Source organism: Cetorhinus maximus, chromosome 17, assembly GCF_964194155.1.
Source record: "Cetorhinus maximus chromosome 17, sCetMax3.hap1.1, whole genome shotgun sequence".
In the NCBI taxonomy this organism is placed as follows: domain Eukaryota; kingdom Metazoa; phylum Chordata; class Chondrichthyes; order Lamniformes; family Cetorhinidae; genus Cetorhinus; species Cetorhinus maximus.
Window position 1 is genome coordinate 14,353,690 of NC_135895.1, and position 25,121 is coordinate 14,378,810.

Consider the following 25,121-nt stretch of genomic DNA (forward strand, 5'->3'; position numbering starts at 1 on the left):
AAAATGAGGTAGGCACATCCTGCAGTTTCAACAGTGTTTGGGACATAGCTTCTCTCAATTCCACCCCCCCACCCGAGTACAGATTAGAAAAAGCCATGCAGCTCATTCCATCACTTGTCCAATGGGGGCAGTTAAAAAATAAGGAGAATGCCAAATTCAGAGGTGACGGCTCTCAATTTCACTCAGACTCTGAGCAACGTACATGTTTTGAAGATTGTGAATCAGTTTCCATCAGGGTAACTAGAATAAAGTAGGATTCATTCTGGAATATGACATGTTGGCACAGCAGCAGGTTTCTAAATTTGGCTTGAATTTGAATAAAACCCATCTGCATAATTTACGTGGTGTTATTTAATTCAAATTCAATCTAAATTAAATGAGTCCATGCAAATAACATTAAGAAAATGAGCAGGAAATGAGTACCTCAATTCACTGTTTGTTAACCACTGGTCGAATACACTGTGTTTATTGAATATTATTGTGGAATTGCTTTTTATTTTTTTAACAATAATTGCATGTTCAGCTCTTAAAACAAATCTTTGTTGTGCTGTTCTGTTATCACCATTGGCAAGCGCTCAAAGTTAAATGATCTTGAACTGAGTGAGGGAGTGACCTCCTAAACATTCAAAGCCCTCTACAAAATGATAGCTCCTGAACTCCTGAGCCTTACAAAATCTGGAGGTTACCAGAAGGTTCGATTCCCAAGTCTGCTCTGAGCTGACAGATCTCAATCAGGCTGGGAGCAGAGGGGACAAAATTGGACTCAGCACGTCTGAGCTGGGGAGTGAACTACCGGTCAAGGGATGGTTTGTGGCCCACGTTGAGAAGTGTTCATGTGAAGATGGCCAGTAAGAACAAGATTGGGTCTAGCTTTGATGTCTGCTCAATTGAATCAGTCACCGTTAGCTCTTAAATCTCGAAAAAGACAAGGCCGAGGTGGAACACACTGCTGCCATTGTGCGCTGGGTGGTGGAAGGAGTGAATGTTTAAGGCGTGGGATGGGGTGCTAATCAAGTAGCACCTGGATGGTGTCGAGCTTCTTGAGTATTGCTGGAGCTGCACTTGGCAAGTGGAGAGTTATCCATCGCACTCCTGAGTTGTGCCTCAACAGCTTTTTTGGGGAGCATGTTCCAAATTTTCACCAACCTTTGTGTAAAATTTTTCCTGACATCACCCCGAACAGCCTTTTTTTATTTTTTCATTCATGGGATGTAGCCTTTGCTGGCTGGGCCAGCATTTATTGCCCATCCCTAGTTGCCCTTGAGAAGACGGTGGTGAGCTGCCTTTTTGAACCACTGCAGTCTATGTGGTGTAGTTACACCCACAGTGCTGTTAGGAAGGGAGTTCCTGGATTTTGACCCAGTGACAGTGAAGGAACGGTGATATATTTCCAAGTCAGGATGGTGAGTGACTTGGAGGGGAACTTCCAGGTGGTCGTGTTCCCATCTATCTGCTGCTCTTGTCCTTCTAGATGGCAGTGGTTGTGGGTTTGGAAAGCGCTGTCTAAGGAGCCTTGGTGAATTCCTGGAGTGCATCTTGTAGATGGTACACACTGCTGCTATTGTGAGTCAGTGGTAGAGGGAGTGAATGTTTGTGGATGTAGTGCCAATCAAGCGAGTTGCTTTGTCCTGGATGGTGTCAAGCTTCTTGAGTGTTGTGGGAGCTGCACTCATCCAAACAAGTGGGGAGTATTGCATCACTCCTGACCTGTGCCTAGATAGTGGACAGGCTTTGGGGAGTCAGGTGGTGAGTTACTCGTCACACGACTTCTAGCCTCTGACCTGCTCTTGTAGCCACAGTATTTATATGGCTAGTCCAGTTCAGTTCTGGCCAATGGTAACCCCCAGGATGTTGATAGTGGGGGATTCAGTGATGGTAATGCCATTGAACATCAAAGGGCGATGGTTAGACTCTCAGCCCAAGCCTGGATATTGTCCAAGTCTAGCTGCATTTGGACATGGACTGCTTCAGTATCTGAAGAGTCACAAATGGTGCTGAACATCGCGCCATCATTGGCAAACATCCCCACTTCTGACCTTATGATGGAAGGAAGGTCATTGATGAAGCAGTTTAAGATGGCTGGGCTGAGGACACTACCCTGAGCTACTCCTGCAGTGATCTCCTGGAGCTGAGATGACTGACCTCCAACAACTACAACCATCTTCCTTCATGCTAGGTATGACTCCAACCAGCGGAAAGTTTCCCCCTCGATTCCCATTGGCTCCAGTTTGCTAGGGCACCTTGATGCCACGCTTGGTCAAATGCAGCCTTGATATCAAGAGCAGTCACTCTCACTTCATCTCAGGAGTTCAGCTCTTTTGTCCATGTTTGGAGCTGAGTGGCCCTGGCGGAACCCAAACTGGGCATCAGTGAACAGATTATTGCTAAGTAATAGCTTGATAGCACTGTTGATGACCCTTTCCATTACTTTACTAATGATTGAGAGTAGACTGATGAGGCGGTAATTGGCCACGTTGGATTTGTCTTGTTATTTGTGTACAGGAAATACCTGGGCAATTTTTCGCATAGCTGGGTAGATGCCAGTGTTGTAGCTGTACTGGAACAGCTTGGCTAAGGGCGCGGCAAGTTCTGGAACAGAAGTCTTCAGTACTATTGCCGGAATATTGTCTGGGCCGATAGCCCTTGCAGTATCCACTGCCTTCAGCCATTTCTTGATATCATGTGGAGTGAATCGAATTGGCTGAAGACTGGCATCTGTGATGCTGGGGACCTCTGGAGGAAGCCGAGATGGATCATCCACTTGGCACTTGTGGCAAATGCTTCAGCCTTATCTTTTGTACTGATGTGCTGGGCTCCCCCACCATTAAGGATGGGGATATTTGTGGAGCCTCCTCCTCCAGTGAGTTGTTTAATTATCCATCACCATTCACGACTGGATGTGGCAGGACTGCAGAGCTTAGATCTGATATGTTGGCTGTGGGATCGTTTAGCCCTGTCTATCACTTGCTGCTTATGCTGTTTGCAATGCAAGTAGTCCTGTGTTATAGCTTCACCAGGTTGACACCTCATTTTTAGGTATGCCTGAAGCTGCTCCTGGCATGCGCTCCTGCACTCTTTATTGAACCATGGTTGATCCCCTGGCTGGACGGCAATGATAGAGTGAGGGATATGTCGGGCCATGAGGTTACAAGTTGTGTTCGAGTACAATTCTGCTGCTGCTGATAGCCCACATGGATGCCCAGTCTTGAGTTGCTAGATCTGTTTGAAATCTATCCCCTTTGGCATGGTGGTAGTGCCACACAACACGGTGGAGGGTATCCTCCATGTGAAGGCAGGACTTCGTCTCCACAAAGATTGTGTGATGGTCACTCCTACCGATACTGTCATGGACAGATGCATCTGTGGCAGGCAGGTTGGTGAGGATGAAGTCAAGTATGTTTTTCCCTCTTGTTGGTTCCCTCACCACCTGCTGCAGATCCAGTCTAACAGCTATTTAACAGTCCTTTAAAAATCGGCCAGCTCGGTCAGTAGTGGTGCTACCGAGCCACTCTTGGTGATGGACATTGAAGTACCCCACCCAGAGTATACTCTGCGCCCTTGCCACCCTCAGTGCTTCTCAACATGGAGGAACACCGATTCATCAGCTGACAGTACATGATAATCAGCAGGTTTCCTTGCCCATCTGGAGTCGATGCTGAGGACTCCTAGGACAACTCCCTCCCGACTGTATACCACTGTGCCACCACCTCTGCTGGGTCTGTCCTGCCAGTGGGACAGGACATACCTAGGGATGGTGATGGTGGTGTCTGGGACATTATCTGTAAGGTATGATTCTGTGAGGATGACTATCTCAGGCTATTGCTTGACTAGTCTGTGAGACAGCTCTCCTAATTTTGGCACTAGCTCCCAGATGTTAGTATGGAGGACTTTGCAGGGTGGACAGGGAGGAGTTTGCAGTTGTCCTAGGTCAATGCCTGGTGGTCCGTCCGGTTTCATTCCTTTTTTGAGACTTTGTAGTGGTTTGATACATCTGAGTGGCTTGCTAGGCCATTTCAGAGGGCAGTTAAGAGTCAACCACATCGCTATGGGTCTGGAGTCACATGCAGGTCAGACAGCAGATTTCCTTCCCTAAAGGGCATTCGTGAATCAAATGGGCTTTTACACAGTCATAATTAGGCTTCCTGATGTTTATTGAATTCAAATTCCAACATCTACTGTGGCGAGATTTTAACCCCGGGTCCTCAGAGCATTACTCTGGGTCTCTGGGTTACTAGTCCAGCGACAATACCACTATGCCATCGCAGAAACTTCTTTACCTGGAGAATGGGTACTATGTGGAATTTATTATCACATGGAGTAGAAAAGGCAAATAGCATTGATGGGGAAGGGGAAGCTAAATACACACACGAGGAAGACAGATATGTTGATGGTTAGAGAAGAGGAGTGGGAGAAGGCTCATGTGGAGCACCAACATCACTGAATGGTTCGTTCCCGTGCTGTATATTTATGCAATTCTTCATAAAATTGCGACATGATTTTGAACCAAAGGTATTTCCTGGGTTTTCCTTTTTCTTTAAGGAATTAAGAGCAAGATTATTGCATCAAAGCCAGTGATGCGAGTGACAATTCACCTGTAACTTTGTCGCATAAAAGGAGGAAGGAAACTATAAGCTGAAAATATGCAGGACATGACAAGCGAGCATGAGGTAGGAGATGCTCTATAACCTTTTGACCTCAACTGTGAACTTTTAACTGGAATACAAGCCTCACTTAAGCTCCACTCTCATTGCTGAGCAAACGCTGTGTACATTCATCTCTGCACTAAAGTTTGCAATGTAAACCTTGCTGATGGAGGCAGCCAATATAAAATCAGCGTTTATAAAAAAAAACATTTAACTGTGAGTTCTGGGCCAGTTTTCCTCTGGACGTTTACCAATGTAAATAGCCATCCAGGGTATTACATTCTTAACTCGCCCACCCACTCGCCAATCACCTAATAAGTCATCTTGAGGCAAATGCACGAGTGAGGCCGATGCCTGTGACTCTTGTAACTGGGTGTAAATGGAGCAGCTCAAACACTTATCTTCCCATTATCCAGAATAAGCTACAGTGGAGTTACTGAGGCGCTGGTATTAATGGGTTGCAGGCGGTAATTAGAGGTATAATGATCTGCTGAAAACTGCTGCAGCCTTTCTGAACCGGGTCCAAAAATAATACCAGATTTGAACTTCCTGTTTTTCTCATAGCTGTAACATTCAATGTGTTTTCTTTAAAAAAGGATTCCAATTTTAAGGTGGGGGTGGTGGAACCGAGATGGGAAGCGTGCTTTCAGAGATACAGTGGGAACTCTCTGTTTGCTATGCCAACAACTTGGATATCAGAGAAGCCTGAATCTATTTGAAGCCGGAGCCTGTTTGACCGGAGCTGTTTTCTAGTTTTTGAACCTTCCAAAGTGACAATGGTTCAGCGCAAAGTTCTTTTCAACGGGGAAAAAAAAGAGGAAAGTGTTCAAGATATTTCAAGCATATTAAAAAGTAAAAACACAGCTTTTGTTATCCAAGGAAAGATTTGATTAAATTTAACTTGGCTTGTTCAACTTGCGCCAGTCTATCAGTCCAAAATCACAGTTACTAACTGCTAATTAAGAGGATTAATTCCCACAGCTCTAAAGAGGAAGACTTGCATTTCTCTAGCGCTTTTCGTCCTGGATAAAAGAACTAGAGGGAAAATTAGGAGAAATTGTTTTGTGCAGCAAGTTGCTATGGAATGCACTGCCTGGAAGAACGGTGGAAGCAGATTCAATAGTAATGTTCAAAAGAGAATTGGGTATCAACTTGAAAAAGAAAAAGTCACATGGTTATGCTGAAAAAGCAGGCGAGTGGGACTAATTGGATAGCTCTTAGAGCCAGTACAGACAGGATGTGTCAAGTGGCCTCCTTCTGTGATGTACCACCAATTCTATTCTATTTGAACACTTTCACTGTCTTTTCATCACTGGGGAAGAAATGATCCAAATACTTATGGTGTATTGTCCCAGGTAAATGAATTAAAAAGAATTTGAGTGCACACGCAGATAGGAGCTCACGGCCCAGCGACTATTCATTTATCATCGACAAGCTTCATCTTGTATGTTCACCACTGTCCCCCTGCACCACTGTCTCATTCAGCAGATCAAGTACACCTCCATGTACTGTTCTCACAAGCATTCAGCTCACCTTATATCTTCTTTATATTGACTTGTGGATGGATTTTGTTCCATTACATTTACTGACAACAACAACCACTTATCTTTTTATAGCAGCTTTAACTTAATAAAACATCCTAAGGTGCTTTGCAGGAGCATTATAAAACAAAGTATGACACCGAGCCACATAAAGGTCAGATGACCAAAAGCTTGGTCAAATAGGTAGGTTTTAAGAAGTGTCTTAAAGGAGGAAAGTGAGGGAGAGAGGTAGAGAGGTATAAGGAGGGTATTCCAGAGTTTGGGGCCTAGGCAGCTGAAGGCACAGCCACCAATGGTGGGGCAATTAAAATCAGGGATGCTCAATAGTCCAGAATTAGAGGAGTGCCAATATCCTGAAGGAGATTACAGAGATAGGGAGAGATGGGCCTTGGAGGGATTTGAAAACAAGGATGAGAATTTTAAAATCAAGAAATTGTTTACCCAGGAGCCAATGTAAATCAGCAAGCACAAAGGTGATAGATGAATGGGACTTGCTGCGAGTTAAGACATAGACAGCAGAGTTTTGGATGACCTCAAGTTTGCAGAGGTGAGAACGTGGGAGACCAACCAGAAGAGCAGAGAAGTAGTCCGTTCTAGAGGTAACAAAGGCATGAAAGAAGGTTTCTGCAGCAGATGAGCTGAGACAGGGGCGAAACTGGGTATGATCCGGAGGTAGAAATGGGCGTTCTCAGTGATGGCGCTACTATGTGGTCAGAAGCTCAACTTGAATTCAAATATGACACAAGATTTCAAACAGAGTGGTCTAGTCAAACAGAATTTGGACCATGGACCAAAAACAATATTACATTGGAGGAAATTTCTGCTCATCCAGTACTGGATGTCAGATAAGCAGTCTGATAATTTAGCAACAGCGGAGGAGCCAAGAGGGATGGTGGTCAGGTAGAGATGGCTGTCGTCTGTGGACATGTTAAAACTAATGCTGTGTTTTCAATGATGTTGCTGAGGGGCAGCATGTAGATGAGAAATGGGAGGGGGCAGAAGATAGATCCTTGAGGATACTGAACTTAACAGCGTAGGAGCAGCAAGAGAAGCCATTGGAGGTTATTCCCTGGCTACGAACCACAAACTTCACCATAAACTTGCTGCAAAAACACAGTGCAAGGAAATTAATTTGTCACAGTTCATTGGGCAAGAAGAAAGAACCCGTCCTTAAAAAAATAAAGGTCAGAAAGGATTTGGGTGTTCTTTAAATGCTGTCTCAGAGCATTTCTTTAAAGGTTACGATGTCATGTAGTTTCAGAGTAAGGAAGTAAGAGGAGCTTTCTGAACACCAGCTCCACCTCAGGCCAGTAAGTGACTGTGACAAACAGTGACAGTGTACAGCAGGAGGCTGGCTGATGCTAAGACTGTCGGCTGTGCCACTGCGCAAAGTGATATTACTTTCTAACAACTTCATAATTTGCTTGCTTCTTTGGGCAGCAAGGTTCAAAAGTTTTGAATTAGGAATGGTCCAGCCACTGAGCTGCAACATTTATCCATTAATTGCTATGATGAAGGAGACCTTGATATTATTCTGATTTGCTACTTACCAAATAAATGTGTAACAAATGATATATTGAATGCTGGATGCAATCAAACCTAGTTGTTGATTTTCTAGATTAATAAATTACAATGTACAAATTATGACAAGATATTCAGTAACATTGGAAGATGATAATATTTTAGTTTGGTAGCTATCAGGCATGCCTTAGCACTGCTGTATTTGATACGCTGTGTGTATGCATATGCAGTGAGAAATGCTCTTCCTGTGGGTATTTTATTTGCTTATGGAACTATAAAATAACATTCTGCAGGGGAATAAATCTAAAACCATTACTATTACTGGGGAAAAAAGGCAAAACTGCAATTTCACAAATTACTGTAGTTCAAAAGTGTCCAATCATCTTACCCAAAGGACTGAAAGATAAGCAAAATGCTTATTAAAAAGCATTAAACAAAAACAGCATACAATAGTCTCAGAAATCTACTTGAACTTAATACAGGAGGCAGCATTTACTTTCTCTTTGATGTGCATTTTTCATTTTCCAATTCTGCTCTTTCTTGGAAGAGATATTTTGGCATGACACATTGGTGACAAATAGAACTTCACACAGAACCAGGTCTCGATGTTTTTCCGGTCCCAGGTGGCCAATAATCTGGCCTATGTTATATTATGGAAAGAATGGATCCGGTTGCTTAGTCAGTGCTAGACTAGCAACCCAGAATTCGAGAGTTCAAATGCCACCATGGCAAGTTGTGATATGAATCAATTAATTTCAATTCATTGTCTCCAGAACACATGAAGTCTCATGGTTTCAGATCAAGTAAGGCTAAGGAAAACTCCTGCTGAGCACCACCCTCCTTCAACCAGTGATTTAATACTCCTTCATGCTGAATAATACTTAGAAGAATCTCAGAGTGAAGCAAAGATGTAGAATGGGAGCGTTGGCCTGCACAGTTGGTGAGGGAACCAGCATGGCAAAGTAACTTATTTGACTGTGCTCTCACCACCACATCAGTTGTAGACATGTTTGTTTCTGCTAGCATTGGTACCCTGTCTCACTTTCTTCATTTAATATGTGAGAGGCATTACCACTCTGCTAAATGGGACAGACTAAGGAGAGGCTTAACATCTGAACTGGGCATCCATGAGGTACTGCAACCCATCAGCAACAGGCCGTGAAAGGCACTATATAAGTGCAAGTCTTTCTTTATTTCTCAACATCAAAAACTAGCTAAGTGGCCTCACAACAAGTTGATCAGAGCAAAACACTGTCATCCTATCACATCCATCCGAGGATGACAGTGGGGAACCATGCAGCTAACATCCTCAATTGTGGAATTGAAGAGATGTAGTTGAAGCATTTACAAACATCTCCAATCAAATGTGCCCTTTCTAGAGGTCTTTGCGATCAGAGATGCCAGTGTTCAGCCAATTCAGTTTACTCCATCTGACATTAGGAAACAGCTGAGTCAAATGGACATGAGAAAGGCTGCAGATCCTGACAACGTCCATGCTGTGTTACCACTATGCCCCCAAATTCCAACAGGATGAATCAATAACACATAAGCATGAGCTATCTCGGCCTCATGCATTAGGTGGCCAAAGTTTGTAGGCCACATGTGTTTGATGAGTCCCAGTGCAAACCTCTCAGCAATGGCAGTTTATAAAGTCTTTACTTACCAATAGCTCATACACTGACAAAAATAACATTAAAGGGCTTGACTTCAGATTCTCATAATTCACATCTAAAATCTAAAAAAAAATGAATTCCCTTTTCATATTACTGAGGGTCGTCCTGCATTTATTGTCCAATCCTATCTGCCCCAAGAAAGTGCAGGTGGCATTTTCCTTCTATTGTTGCATTCCTTGTCATGATGATGTTTGGTAGGGAATTCCAGGAATTTGACCCAGCGATGATCACAGAATCACACAGTGCAGAAAAGCCCTTTGGCCCATCGAGTCTGCACCGACACGTGAGAAACACCTGACCTACCTACCTAATCCCATTTACCAGCACTTGGTCCATAGCCTTGAATGTTATGATGTGCCAAGTGCTCATCCAGGTACTTTTTAAAGGATGTGAGGCAACCTGCCTCCACCACCCTCCCAGGTAGCGCATTCCAGACCGTCACCACCATCTGGTTAAAAAGGTTTTTCTTCACATCCCCCCTAAACCTCCTGCCCCTCACCTTGAACTTATGTCTCTTTGTGGCTGACCCTTCAATTAAGGGGAACAGCTGCTCCCTATCCACCCTGTCCATGCCCCTCATAATCTTGTACACCTCGATCAGGTCGCCCCTCAGTCTTCTCTGCTCCAAAGATGATGAAGGAACAGAGGTAATATCCATAGCAGGATGGCATATGAAACAAACTCAGAGGTAACAGTGTTTTTGTGACATTGCTTAAATTGTCCATCTTGATGGTAGATGTTGCACGAGAGGCAGGTGCTCACTGAGTGTTTGTTGTGCATCCTGCGTATTGTACATACTGCTGCCACATCACATCAGCGGTGCAGAGGTTGGAAGTTAGGTTCAGTAGCAGGAGGATTGGACAAGCAAACGTCTCTACCCTGAATGATGTTGAGCTTCTTGAGTGTTGTAGTGGCCACATATAGAAAGTTTCAAAGGCACCAATATAATATCTACATTTGCAACATCAGCCTTGGTTCAAACATGCACAAAAGAGCTGAACTCCCGAGGTGAGGTTAGAGTGACTGCCGTTGACATCAAGGCCGCATTTGACCGAGTGTGGCATCAAGGAGCCCTTGCAAAACTGGAGTCAATGGGAATCAGGGGAAAACTCTCCACTGCCGGAGTCGTACTGAGCACAAAGGAAGATGGTTGTGGTTGTTGGGAGTCAGTCATCTCAGCTCCAGGAAATTACTGCAGAGTTCCTCAGGGTAGTGTCCTCGGCCCAACCATCTTCAGCTGATTCATCAATGACCTTCCTTCCAACATAAGGTCAGGAGTGGGGATGTTCACTGATGATTGCACAATGTTAACACCATTCGTTACTCCTTAGACACTGAAGCAGTCCATGTCCAAATGTAGCAAGACCTGGACAATATCCAATATCCTGGACAAGTGGCAAGTAGCATTCGCGATACACAAGTGTCAGGCAATGACCATCTCCAACAAGAGAGAATCCAACCATCGCCCCTTGATATTCAATAGCATTACCATCACTGAATCCCCCACTATCAACCATTGGTTACCATTGGCCAGAAACTGAACTGGGCTAACCATATAAATACTGTGGCTGCAAGAGCAGGTCAGGGGCTAGGAATCCTGCGATGAGTAACTCACCTCCTGACTCCCCAAAGCCTGTCCACCATCTACAAGGCACAGGTCAGGAGTACTCCCCACTTGCCTGGATGAGTGCAGCTCCGACAACACTCAAGAAACTTGACACCGTCCAGAACAAAGCAGCCTGTTAGATTGGCATCAAATCCACAAACATTCACTCCCTCTGCCACCGATGTACAGTAGCAGCAGTGTGTATCATCTACAAGATGCACTGCAGGAATTCACCGAGGCTCCTTAGACAGCACCTTCCAAATGTACAGCCACTACCATCTAAAACGGCAAGGGCAGCAGACAGATGGGAACACTGCCACCTGGAAGTTCCCCTCTAAGTCACTCACCATCCTGACTTGGAAATTTATCGCCGTTCCTTCACTGTCACTGGGTCAAGATCCTGGAACTCCCTCCCTAACAGCACTGTGGGTGTACCTTTATCACATAGACTGCAGCGGTTCAAGAAGGCAACTCACCACCGCCTTCTCAAGGACAACTAGGGATGGGCAATAAATGCTGGCCCAGCCAGCGAAGCCCACATCCCGTGAATGAATTAAAAAAAAAGCAGGGTGGGCACTGTTTAGTGAATTGGTCTCATGGCTTAATCTATACTGGGAAGGTTTCCCTCTTACTATTAGTGCCTGACTGAGGTAGGTTGCTTCAAAACTACTTTATTTGCACTATATACACTGATGAGCTACTAGGTAGGCACATCTCTGTTGGGTACAGACTATTCCATCTGTTCTACAAAGTTTCTAGCATATGACTGCTGATGTCACGGTTACATCGCTATCTCGTTACCATAACTATTAACTCTTTATACTACAGCCAATTCTCCCAGATATTGCTGGGGTCTCCAAGAATGAAAAATGGATCTCATGAGCACAGCTGCAAACAACCCAGGAGAAAATAGGGAAGGAGAATCCATGGGCAGTGCCAGCATCAAAGAGAGGAGGCAAAGCTTTGATGGGTACTGGCAGTGGCAGGGCAGGGGCAGGTTTCTGCAAGGAGGTGGAACCTTTGAGAGTATCATAGACAGTAAAAGATCCAGTAGCTGGCTGTGGCTGCAGCAATTACCATAACGGTAAGATCAAACAATGTATGAACCTCCACAATGAGTGTTCATCGTGAACAATTTCCTGTTTGGAGCATATTCCCTGTGTGCAATGATAGGAATGGCCCTTGTGGAAAAATGCAGAGTGAAGTCAAATAGAAGGGGAAAAACTGGTGTGAGACCAGGTCAATAATGCTAACAGGGTGCAACAGATCCTAATACCCTTTACAAAATTTTCCATTACCAATGTATTTAATCTGTAAACTGCCATTCATCATAAACCATATTGTGGGTGAATATGACCTTGGGTGGCAACACTAAATAGGCCAAAGCGAATCCACACACTGTTTTACAATTTTCTTATCCGCTGACTTCAAAATACTAAATACAAAACACAGGCACTGGCAAACCACAGGCTGAATTCCTGTAAATCTTCAAATTAGCCATCACAACAAATAAATGAACAAGTTAAAGTGCAATATGCCATGTGCTATTCTTTGGCTTATCAGGCCAACCTTCACATCTCAAGAGCTAACAGCTATGTTAAGATAGTGACTTATCAACATGTAAATTGGTAATTAATGTTTGGTTTGGTGGAACAATAGTAAAGAGAGATTACTGCAGTGATTTTCACACTAGTAGGCAGTGTCAGTACACTCCAAACTAATTTTTATATTTCAAAAAACCGACCACACAAAAAAACTGCAAAAAGATGGCTGCTTGAGAATCAACTGACTTCTCTTGTGGATTAGTTCCCTGTCTCAAGGCGGAACTAAAGGGACCTTCCAGACTGATGTTGGCTCAACATCTTTTCCTGAAACTAATTAAAATGATCAACTGAAGGTTCTTTCAAATACAGATACACTGGCTGTCTCAACTCTCAAGGTGTAAATTCCACAACACAGGATGTATAACCAACCTAACCACCCAACTTATATGAAAAAAGACTTTGAACTTGTTCAAGTCACATGATGAGAAAGCCACATCTTCTATTTGCTGTTAAGAACAGCAGAAGCTGTTCTAGAAACAGAATTCCACCAAAAACCATCAAACCCACTACAAGTCATCCAAGCAGCCAAGGTAATAAACAGCAATACCTTGAAAGTGGAAGGAGGACTCTCCCCAGCCTGCTGCAACTTTGAGTTCACCTGAGAACCAACCTGCTGGAAACACAACTACAAGAAGCCTTGCAGCTTACTGAGAATCCTCTGTTTCACAGGACCTTCACCTCAGCTAAAGCATTCGCTCATCTAAGATATTACAGGTCTGCTACAAAAGAGACTGAGATAATTTTAAGTTGTAACCGTACTGTTTTACCTTAATCTGTATCTAATCTTTGTGTGTGTGAGAGCGTGTGTGAGAGAGTGAGTGAGATGTAATGTTTTAAACATTGGGGTAAGTGTGCAATAACAAATAACCTTTGTTATTTTAAAACTCACCAAAAGCTCGCTGTTGGAATCATTTAATTGGGGCAATCACTCTGAGGGTAAGAAAACTGAGACCCCTTACATAAAAATGTATTGATCATGGGAAATAAAAAGGAACACATAAACTCTGCACAAAGGACCACAGGCATCTCTCTCCAATTGGTTTTATATAAAGCTTGAGGGACACCATTCCACAAGCATGGGGCAAGGCAAGGAGGCAGGTCTACATGAACTACCACAGCCAGTACAGGGATTCAACCCATGCCATTGACATCATTCTGCATCATACTGTAGCCAACTAGCCAAATGAGCTAACTGACCCCCAGAGTTTTTTTTACACTAATGCCTTTAATCAATTTTCCCCCTTCATCTCTCTTCTTATGGGATAAATGCAATAACATATGCAAAACTGTATGCAAAAGCACATGATTAAATGTTGTAGGATACTCACATGATCAAATGCCGCATGATCAAAGCTCTGGAAAAATCATCGGAACAGAGTTATCAGCCCTAAACATCAGCCACCTTTATGGCACGAGTGAGTAACATTGGCAGTGTCGTACCCTAAAACCTCAATCATAGCGATTCTGTGATATTAACTTATCGTCAGTGGGGAGTGGAATGGGATAGCCCTTTCACCCCACAGAATATGAATAGTTTCCTAACGCCACGATTCAGTCCTTGTCGTATTATTGCATATATAGAACAGATCATTTGGATTTTGAGATCAGTTTTAATTTGAATTGACCCCAACTCATTGAACTCAAAGACAACGATGCACCATTATAGCTCCAACGTCAATAGCTTGGCTCCAGTCCATGTTTTTATTTTGTCAGTTCAGGTTTCAATTTCTTTCTAAACAGAGAAAACTGGCATCTTGTAAAGAATCCAAAGCTGGCCTGATTGCATTGATCAAATGCAGGTCGGTTTGACATTTTCGCTTGGCACTAATCTCGACACTATTATGTGGTATAAAAATACCTCATTGGCAAGAAATTAGAGCTGAAACTGAAGAGTCTGGAAATGCCAGCACAGCTTCCCCTGAGTATCCGTTACTAATGAAGCAGCAAAGTAACCAACCAACATTCGTATTAAATCCTGCTACATCAGGGCATTTTACACTTTGAAAACTTTAATATATTGAATAACAGTCACCTACCCTGTTAGAACCTTAATCGTCTTTCACAAACAACTTATCAGGTCCATTCAGTTTCTGTATCTGTGAGTGGCCATTCAGCATGGGACAAGGAGAAAAGAACTGAGGAACATTTTAAGGAACAGCAAGGAGGTATCTCCCCACGTGTAGAATGTAAAGTTAATGAAAATGTCCAGATACCACAAGGATTCTGAATGGGACATGAACTCTTCCAATGGACTTGTGTCTGATGTCTTCATTTCTGCCTACAACTACGTCAAGGATCAAAGCCAGCAAAGTGCTTAGAGTTGCAGTAAATACCATGGGGATGAAGTAGGGCTGTGTGTCATAATGTTTGTTGCTAATTTATGCAATACACAAGCTGTTTTGCTTGTGTATTGACTATGTTAGCTTGCTAATGCTGTTCCCAATGTTACCTGCAAAAAATTGTGTATGCATATAATAACTTATTAATCTCTGAGGAACATATCAAAATGTTTCACATGAATTACATTTGAAGTGCAGTCACTGTTGCTGTGTAGGCAAACACAGCAGCCAATTTGTACAAATATCCCATAGGCAATGGGATGAATGAGCAGCCAACCTGTTGCTAGTTGAGAGGCCTGGCACCAGGGGAATCCACCAGGAAGGGGCCATTCAGCCCCGAGAGCCTGTTCTGTCATTCAGTTAGATCTGGATCTGAACTCCATTTACCCATCATATCCTTTGATACCCTTACCCAAGAAAAACCTATCACTATCAGTCTTGAAAATTTCAATTGGATCAGCATCCCCAGCTGTAGGGAGTAGGTGCTGGTGGAGAGATTGCCATGGGTCTTTCATGTTCAGCTGAACATGTGGGTGGACGAGCACTTGGCTTAAAGTTCCTTCTGACTTCTGACAATGTAGCACTCCCTCATTGTTGCACTGAGTACTAACTCAAATGTGTACCAAAATCCTGGTACGGACCACTTTGGAGTGCAGGGTTTTTGTATACTTGCTATCATCTCAGACTTTTTTTTTTGCTGTAAGTTATGTTGGTTTGAACTTCCTTAGGATGTTAGGCCTGGGACAAATTTCTCTTCTCTTCCCTATCTCCTTCCCTCTTGCCCAAAGCATGCAACCACACTAGATTGGCCAACATGCAAGTGAATGGAAGCATTATATTCCAAACTAAAGAGTAGAAAATCTTACAAAGTCTGCACTGCGGTATCAGAGTATTTTCATCTTCTCCTTTCAATCTCTCTCCCTATCAATCCAAGGGTAAAGGTTGTGAGTTATTGGTGCCAGTGCATCATACTTGGATGGGCTGCTCAGAAAATCAAGGATGGAGTTCAACATCACTGGCCTGTGACCCCCAATATTACTGCACATAGAAACTAACTGGATGGTAAGTTCTGCATGCTGCCTTAATTCCCTTCACATCCTTCCATTGTGCAAACCTCCACACCGAGTTTTTGAGAACAGTTGGATTTTTGGCCCCCATCAGGGATGGGATCGGAGGATGGTGGCAGCTAAATGTAGCTTCACCCACTGGCATATTTCCCTAGCCCTATCCTGTCTCTGGGTCATTTTTATGGAGGCGGGAATGGGATCTGACAGGGCTACCCACCCACATGCAGTGGGGAGCCAATCAGGTTCATTAAAAGCCTAATTGATGGCAATTAAAGGAGGCTAACTGGTACTTTCCGGTTGGCCTCCAAGGTCCCAGCTCTCCATGTCTGCCTGAGAGTGGAAGCAGCCACAGGCTGCTCTGTAGAGGGGCTCCCCCCCAACTCCTCACAGTGGTGGCCAGGCTGCTGAATTTATTTTTTGAGTTTAGATTTTAAATGTTTTGAGATAGGGCGCCTCCATGTTAAAGTGCCCTCTCTCTTACTTACCGTACATTACAGCAGTGATGGGTGGCCCGCTCACTAGCCTAGATTGCATGAGTAGCTCTCCTTCATCTCAGTGAGCCGCAAGAAATCACGCATGTGCATTAACCATGACCCCATGAATAAGAATTTGTGCCGATTGAACTGTAGCGCCGCGCCGCTATGATTGGACACAGTGGGAGTGCACAGCTCTCACAGTCAGTGTTGTGTGCAATCAGCACGCACCTCACTTCACGCGCCCTTGCCTTTGCATGTGTATCACTTTAGTAATACCGGTAGGAAAAATACTACGTGGATGGAAACCAGCGGAATCTGGCAACCCTGCACGTGGAAAGCGGTCAACATAAATGTCTTGCGGAACCCCGATGAGCTGCGTGCGGCCCAGGGGACCCGCAGGTCGCGGCGCCACTGCATTAACAGCCTGCTGCTCCACTCAAACTGGAGGGCCTCTGATTGGCCCTCCGGCTTTGAGGACACGGATAACAACCTCGAACCTGTCTCTAGGCCAGTTACAGGGGCATCCCATTGAAGATCCCAACGGTTGATGGTTTCCTGCGCCACCGCCCCCAGGGCCAGGGTCAGCAGCCAGAAACAGCCCTGACCCTCCGCTTCCCCCACCCCTTGAGATGAGGGTTCAGCCCCAAGATTCAACTCAAGTGCAGCACTCGTGTCATGTGCTACCCAATTCAACAAGTTTGCAATCTCCAGTTTTGATAACAAAATGAAAATACTGAAAGAAAATGACTTTTTGCACAGAAATGTAAATAAAATGGTGACATCACATTACATGATTTTGCATTAATCACGTCACACGTTACAGAGCAAACCATGCTAACTATAATAAGGATTTGGACATTTCAGTTAAGAATTTCAAATTGGAAACGTGACGAATCCAGAAAGGATTTAAAACGAAGACCGGGGGCCCCCTCCGTTGTCTCTGCGCATGTGCCGGACCTGAAAAGGCCCGCACATGCGCAGTGTGTTCTCTCGACTGTTTCTAACGGTTTTCTGCGCCTGCGTCGGCCGGCGAATGGACGCGCATGCGCACTCGGTCCGTCTTCTCGCCGTTCAGCCGGTCAACGGCTCTGCGCACATGCACAGCTTGTTTTTTTTTAAGTTTATTCCCCCCCACCCCCGCCCCAGTCTGGGAGCCAGTCCTGCGCCTGCAGAGAAGGGAAACAAGGAGGTGAACACAGAGCGAGAAAGGCCAGGTGACCTAGAGGAAAACGCTATTGGGAAGAAAGTGCCAGAAGAAGCTAGAGACTGGGAGTGGGTCCTAAAACAAAGAAGAAAGCCCCCACCAGATAAAGGGAGTGGGACTGAACGAGGTCCCAAGAAGACAGTCAAGTGAAAGGAAAAGAGCAGGAATCTGATAAGGGCCCTGTTAAGTGAAGTTAAAAGTGAGGAGTAGAGGAAAGACTCCCAATTAAAAAGACTGAGCTGCAGGGATCAAACTTAAAGCAAAGTGGGCTTGAGAGAAGCCAGAAGATCTGAGGAGACAGCCGAAGGTTGGTGACTCCTTACTATTGGCTTTTGTTGCGGTGGTGTTCTGTTGGCACAGCTGAATATCTGCGAGAGTGCGTGTGGAAGGTGAAGGTCGAATGCATGCAGAGATCCAGGGGAAGGAGAGCTTGAAACCCTGGAGGTGGATCTCTGTTGAAGATGTCCGAGTGAAAGCATCGTTTGGGAGAGAATTCCAAGGCAAGTTCTTTGAGCGTGGAGATTGGAAACCCTCGTGGAGAAAGACAGGGTTTCAGTGAGACTAGTTGGCTCATGGTGTGACACGCGTCTGGGGGGTTGATGAGAAATCCGTAGAAACTTGGTTTTGGAGTGTGGTGTCCGACCACAGTTCACCTATTAGTTTACATGAACTGTATACTTATGGTGAACATTAGAGTATAAGATAGGTTTTGGGTGGAATTCTCCTCTCCGGAACTAAATACTGTGGCGGGTACGGGGAGTGTTTCCTGCTGCAGAGGCCAATGAGAAATCCCATGGTATCTTGCAGCCCTGATGTATGCATCCAGGGGTTTTGCGCCATCTTCCGTGGTGGGGCAGGCTTGATGGCACGCGCCTTGCCGTCATATCTGGACACCATATTTAAAAGGTGCCCGGACATCCACACTGTCAAAGCAAAAGCAGAGATGTCTGCAAGGTCACCCACCAGCCAGTTCCGAAACTTAGTGATTCCTCCTGGGCCATGTCAAGGTGCGCAGGAATATACGCTACCCGCCTGATGGGAGGAAGAGGCCAAGCAGGGATACCAACGCTGCATGGGCGCAGGTGGCCGATGATGTCAATGCAGGTCAAGAGGTCAGCCAAATAGTGCCGGAAGAGGACTAATGAACTTATTCGTTCTGCCAGGGTAAGTCTCATCAGATGGTCGCATGTACCACGAAGACTCCAATATGTCAGGGTCCAAGGCCCAGTCGAAAGGCATGTCCTGTCTTGCAGCCCCACTTCAGTGCATCTACGCTGCCCACTGTGCCTTCTTCACCCTTCAGCAGACATGGAACACTGCATGGAAGTGGGGTGGCGGGGTGGTTTCTGTGGAAGGGGGGAATCAGCTAAGGCGCAGAGGGAACCGTCAACCCGCCACAAATCACATGCCTGTCTGAGCCTTCTCCTTGTATGTGGGTGTGCTCAGTGCTCTGGAGGGAGCTGATCCACAACCTTTCTGCCAGTGATGACCTGCCACAAAAGTGGGCTATCTTACAAGGGGAGGTATGATAAATGAACCAATTTCCACTGCTCCAATCCATGCAACTCCTCTCAAGTGTGCTGCTCTCTTTAAGCAGGAAAACATCCAACACAACCGAAGAGAGCATGAGAAGACGGGAGGGGGGCACCCGTTTCTCAGGCCATTCAGAGTTCGAGGAGAGGGCATCCGAGCTCACAGGAGTGGAGCAGGACCGAGCCTTGGCAATGGGGAGCTCGGACTTGGGTGTCCACCTAGCAAGGATTCAACCATTCAATGCAAACTTGAGTGTTGATTTTGCCTCCATGTTGGAGGCAGCTGATGCTGTCACTTGTGCTCTCCTCTTTCAATTACAGGCGCCTCTAGGAAGATAGCAAGTCCCAAGGAGGATTCCTCCCCATCAGGCCTTAAACCCAGCCCCAGTCTAGAGATGAACCAAGAGGGAGCAGAAGAGGAGAGCTCCACACCTGTAGTTGCGTCACAGTAGTCACTTGCACCCTCCACCAGCTCAGGAACACACACCTCAGTTGGTACTAGTGCTAGTTTAGGAAGGGTCTCACAATCTGGTGGTCATCTCACAGATACATGTCCGCAGCAGGAGCAAACAGCTTCAGCCAAGCTCCCGGGCTTTTGGAGGACTGTTGAGGAAGAGGCATCTGTGAGGTCCGAGTCAAATGATCCTCTGAAAATGGCCTTCCAAATCGTGGTGAGCAAGAGGTGAGGGAACATCATGCAGAGCTGTTGGAAACCCTCAACAGAGTGGCATGCGAGTCTGAGGAGTCCATCCCCCTGCTCGCTGATGAAGCGGTGCCCACGTGTGTGTGCTTAGAGGTCTCCATTGGAGGATGGTGGACGTCATTGGAACTCTGGTCCAGCAGAATGGCCAGTTTCTGCCGGAGATGGCGCAGACCTGCATTCCATCTAGGTAGCCATGGGGGAGTTCCTGCAGTGGCAATGTGAGAGGGGAATGGGGCACCTCGATCTCCTTCCAGGTGCTCCTTCTCCTCAAGGAGTCAGGCCAGGGCCCTCGGGCACCCATAGGGAGGAGGAGCGGCAGATAGACACTCCTGGGCCATCCACTCAGGAATCTCAGAGGATACCTGCTCTCTCTGAATCCCCTTGCCTTTCAACCTCACTCTCACTTTCACCACAGAGGAAACAGCTGGCCCATAGGACAGCCAAAGGAATCCAGGGCCCTCCAGGCCTCAGCTTTCCAGAGGACAACCGCCGAAGTCATCAAAGGCAACAGGGCAAACAACTCCACAGGCTGTCTCCACACCTGCTGTAGATGTTAAGTCGGCACCTAGAAGAAATGGTAGGCCAAGAATAATCACAAAATTTTGATCACAAGTGGTTGTGTGGGTGAACACAATATTGTCACTGATTAATCTGCAAATATATTCAGTTTCACTGCATAATGTCTACTGTTTTCTTTCAGCGTCATTATATAGGCTCCCCATCCTCCCTGACTTGGAGTTTAGCTGCATGTGGCTGGAACATGAGTGATTCTGAAGGGAGAATTGTTTATGGGGCAGAGCCTTTCGGAGCCTCGTGCAAGCACTCTTCCATGCATGTGGAACCTTCACGCGTCGTACTTATCTGACTGGTTCCGAACATTTTTAATACTGCCTGCTGGGGGTTCCCTTTCAGCTGTCCAGCTGAGATGACCTGCATCTCCGCCCACCCACTGACTGTACTCCCATGTAGCACCTGTGCCCATTCAACACGAGGCTCCTCTCAATTTCGATTTGACCACCATGGTAGTCATGACATTCTTCATGAGCTCCCCCACCATTTTCCCTCCCCCAGTAACCCATATCTTCTTCCCCATAACCATTGACTGACCACCCCCCCCCACCCCCGGCATAACTTTCGACCTCCCCACCATCACCTTCCAGTCCGAACCCTTCGCATTCCGGAATGTCCAGGTGAATGTGCACATTCCTTTCCCGAGAATCCCAACCCCTTCCACATTAACCTCCCCGACCTCCTCCTTCCCACCCACTGTATCCGTGTGATCCTCCATGTCCCCACCAACAACCCTCACCGCCCCTTCTATCGATACTGTCGAACCCTCACCCTCCCACCCAACCAGCTCCCTCTGCCTCCTGTTACCCTAACCATCCTGTCCTACCACGCCCACCCTGAGTTCGCTCCCCAGGAGTCCAATATTGATTCCGCTGACCCCTCCCTTGGAGCACATTCGCCTGGAGGAATGCTGAAGTCCACGCCACAGTTCCTGGAGGAATGCTGAAGTCCCTGGAAGAATGCTAAAGCCTATGTCGAAGTCCGAAGCCTCAGCTAAGTCAAAGTTGCTGTACGGTTACCTCCCACCTTCTGAAAGCTGCTTCGCAGAGGAGTCATGTGGTTGAGGCTCCACCAACCATGCAATGCACATGTTATTCCAGGTCCAGCAGTGGTAGGTCTCCAACATCATCATCTCTTCAGATGTCCACGAGCCGATCAAGGCCCTAAAGATAAGTCCCAACTTTTGCACGTCATGCTAGTCCAGACGTGTTTTGGACTGGAGTGTTTCCCCGCTATCGAAATGGAGAATTGGGTGTTGGTGGGTGATTCCGGTCGGGCCTTCATTTGCATGCCGTTAGCGGGATGCAAATTGGCTTCACGCCGGCCTCCAGCGGGGCTCTCAATCGGCTATGGCAGGTAGCATCTGAAAATCCCCGCTGTAATTTGACACTGTCGTGAAACCGATTTTTGGACCTGCTGCCAAATTTTCCCCCTCCCACCCACCACTGACCCCACAAGCGGAGGCATGGGAGAATTCCACCCTTTGTAAATTATGTTATCTTTACAAATTTGTATATATCTGTAAAGGTATAGTTGGGGGTGAAGGAGTAGTGTAATATAGTTAATCTTTTCTTGTTTAATAAATATTTTATTCTTTTGTTAAAAGTTCATCAGCAGACCCCTGTGACTCTGTTCAGCTGCCACCCTCCACGTTTCTAAACAAAAAATAAAAGTTAGGATTTATCAAGCCAGGTTCCACCCTGAGATCTGACTAGTCTTGTAGTAACATCAGCTGGGATCATAACAGAAGCTATTTTGCCATGTGTCATGATGGTTACATCATTAAACTTCCACATATGGTCCACTTCACATACTTTTCCAAGACACCCTATAGTGCTGGAACTGAAATAATTTTCAAATATGTTTTAAAAACAGAATGACCAAATACAAAAACAACTTCATTTCAGTAATCTTTCTTTTTATTCATTTATGGGATGCCGAGCGTCACTGTCAAGACCAGTGTTTATTGCTCATTCCTGATTGAGAAGGTGGTGGTGAGCGACCTTCTTTAACCACTGCACACCAACAGTTCTGTTAGGTAGAGAATCTCTGCATAAATGGATAAATGCCAAGTATTTCAGACCATCTGGAGAAGAATTTTAAATCAATGTTGCCTGCACCAGTGGGATTATAGGAGCTGTAGTTCACCTTCCAGGATGGGTTCATTGTCCCACACAACACCATTGTCTTATCATAATATGGCTTTAAGGGATAGCAGCATGCCATCACTAGAAGGGAAGTGTGTCATGTGATCCAGTCTCTGTTTCACTTTGGCTGTGAGTAGCACATACAGCTCTGCTGCTGATGTCTTCAAGTTTTCTACCTTTGTATAGCTGTTCTCAGGTGCCTAGTCTTAATGAATGAAACCACAAAATGTTGCCATAATCCCTTAGGAATGATCGGTGAAGGCAGCAGTCATTCTGGAAATGGGGATGCTAATACATCTTCCATTAGCATTGTAATTTGTGGTTAAAAAAGGCTAGTGTCATGTCATAATGCTCCAGCCATCATGAGACGTGGGGCAGGCTTTATGGGCCAGCTAATCTTTTCCTGCCCACTACTTGTGCATGTTTGTAATCCTTTGGTGGCATTTTTGCATTACTGAAACAGGCGTTTTTAAGTGCGTATGGCAAACACAGAAAAATGGGTGGTGGACAGAGCAGGAAAACAGATTGTAAGGCAATCTTGGGAACTCAGGTGACAAGGTCCCTCATGGTTGTGATCAAGTCTGTTAATGTAGCCACAGCACCTAGTGTCCTGTATACAGTTGACAAATAATCTGATTTTTCTCCCAATAATGTTAGACAACAAAAACAACGTATAACTTAGTTTTATATAGCACCTTCAATGTAATGAAACGTCCCAAGGTGCTTCACAGGAGCATTATAAAACGAAGTATGACACCGAACCATGTAAGGAAATATTGGGTCAAAAGATTAAAAGCTTGGTCAAAGAGATGGATTTTAAGGAGTGACTTAAAGGAGGAAGATGAGCTGGAGAGGTGTAGAGACGACATTCCAGACCGATAATGTAGTATAATATATTTAGACCTATAATAATTACTTGTTTTCTTGCCATTATAGAATTACACAAATTACCAGAGAGAATCAAACCTTTTGGCCCAAGCAGTTACCTGTCACATGAGCTGTAGTCTTAATCCCATGTGCTTTCTTTTTCCTATATTGCTTTATCCACCACCCCCTTCCTTCAACCACCAACAAAACCAATCATTCAGTATTAACATATCAACTTTCAACTTCAGCAGGGTGCTTAAAATGTGAGGTGGGGGTTGCAGAATGGTAGCTCATTATAAACCCTGTCCAATTTCCTTTCTGCTGAAATCAAAACTAACATAAAATTGGACAGGGTATATAATGGCAAGTCGATTCATTATTGTCCATTTGAAGCCCTTGCCAACTTAGAAAGTTCCACCCATGGTCTCTGCTTCACCTCGCTCATACCAGAAATGCATTCCAAAGCCGTACAACTTTCTGTATAAAGGAGTTTCTCCTGTTCTCTGAACTAAATCTCACATTTCATCTTGTATTTTATGTTCCCTCATTCTAGACCCCGCAAGAACAGGAAACAGCCTGCTTCTATCTATCCAGTCCCATCTCTTCATAATTTAAAATATCTCTATCAAATTAACTTGTTAATCTGTTGAAAACCCTTCCTTTGTAATTGTTTTTCGCATACAGGCAGCATCTATTGACCTGCAATGTACCATCTCCATTGTCTCAGACCCATATTTATTGTGCACAGTCCAAATTCATACAGCAGTCCAGCAGTGGCCTGGTGATGGTTTCATATAGATTACCAATACACTTTAATTGTTTTAACTGTTATATTCGATGCCTCACAGCATAAAACCCAGTATTTCATTAGCATTTTTATGGTCTTATCCGTTTAAGATGCTACTTTTAATGTTTGTGAACCTGAACCCCCAAATGACCCTGCTCTTTAACATGATTCACTTTTCAAAATATAATGGGCTGGATTTTATGGGGCGCTGTATTCCACAAACCACCCCCCCCACCTCCCCACAACACCTCGTCTGAAAAGTCAGATGTCAGCCCACCTGTAGGAGGATGTAAATATGATAGGGATAAAGACTTTGGGGGAGATGTAGAGTAAAGGGTTAACACCAGAAGCATACATGATGCTGTTGTAATAATTATGTCAGATCACATGATAGAGAAGGAGGAGAGATTTGGAAGGAGGAGAAGCTCCAACTCATGTAGAGATCTAAATGTGTAAATATTTGCTGTATATAAAGAGTAATGGTCTGAACTGCAGACTCAAGCAGCATTCTTTGGGAGAATAGACAACCCTCAAAACCCGTGTCTGGACCCCGATCACACAACGAAACACCACCCACAAGCAAGCCGCCAGCCCCACAGCCATATTACGCTCAGCGTATGACCTTGTGGAGGGTGCCTCCGATTGGCACCGGCGGCCCCCCAAAAGAAGTTTCCCCCTCCCTTCCTGACCGTGTCCAGCCATGCAGTGAAAGCTGCCAGGCTACTCGCTTGGCCTGGGCCTTCCCCTGGCACGGGTAAAATAGCAGCGGAGGCAGAATGAGGCACTTAGGTGTCTATCAATTGACAACTTAAGGGCATCAATAGGCCAAAGGGTGGGTAGC

At 45.2% G+C, this 25,121-nt stretch overlaps 1 protein-coding gene across 2 annotated transcripts in view; it reads right to left on the minus strand.

The window, feature by feature from the left end:
• LOC144692193 (uncharacterized) overlaps positions 1 to 25,121 on the minus strand; it is a 222,849-nt gene that overhangs the window by 16,775 nt on the left and 180,953 nt on the right. Inside the window, exon 5 of one of the 2 annotated variants that reach the window (XM_078560748.1) lies at positions 22,087 to 22,826. The exons of the other annotated variant lie outside the window; for it this stretch is intronic. Within the exon in view, the coding sequence (XP_078416874.1) occupies positions 22,799 to 22,826 (28 nt within the window). The 3' untranslated portion in view covers positions 22,087 to 22,798. Of the gene's footprint in view, positions 1 to 22,086; positions 22,827 to 25,121 lie in introns of those variants that run through there. 2 annotated transcript variants of the gene reach the window in all.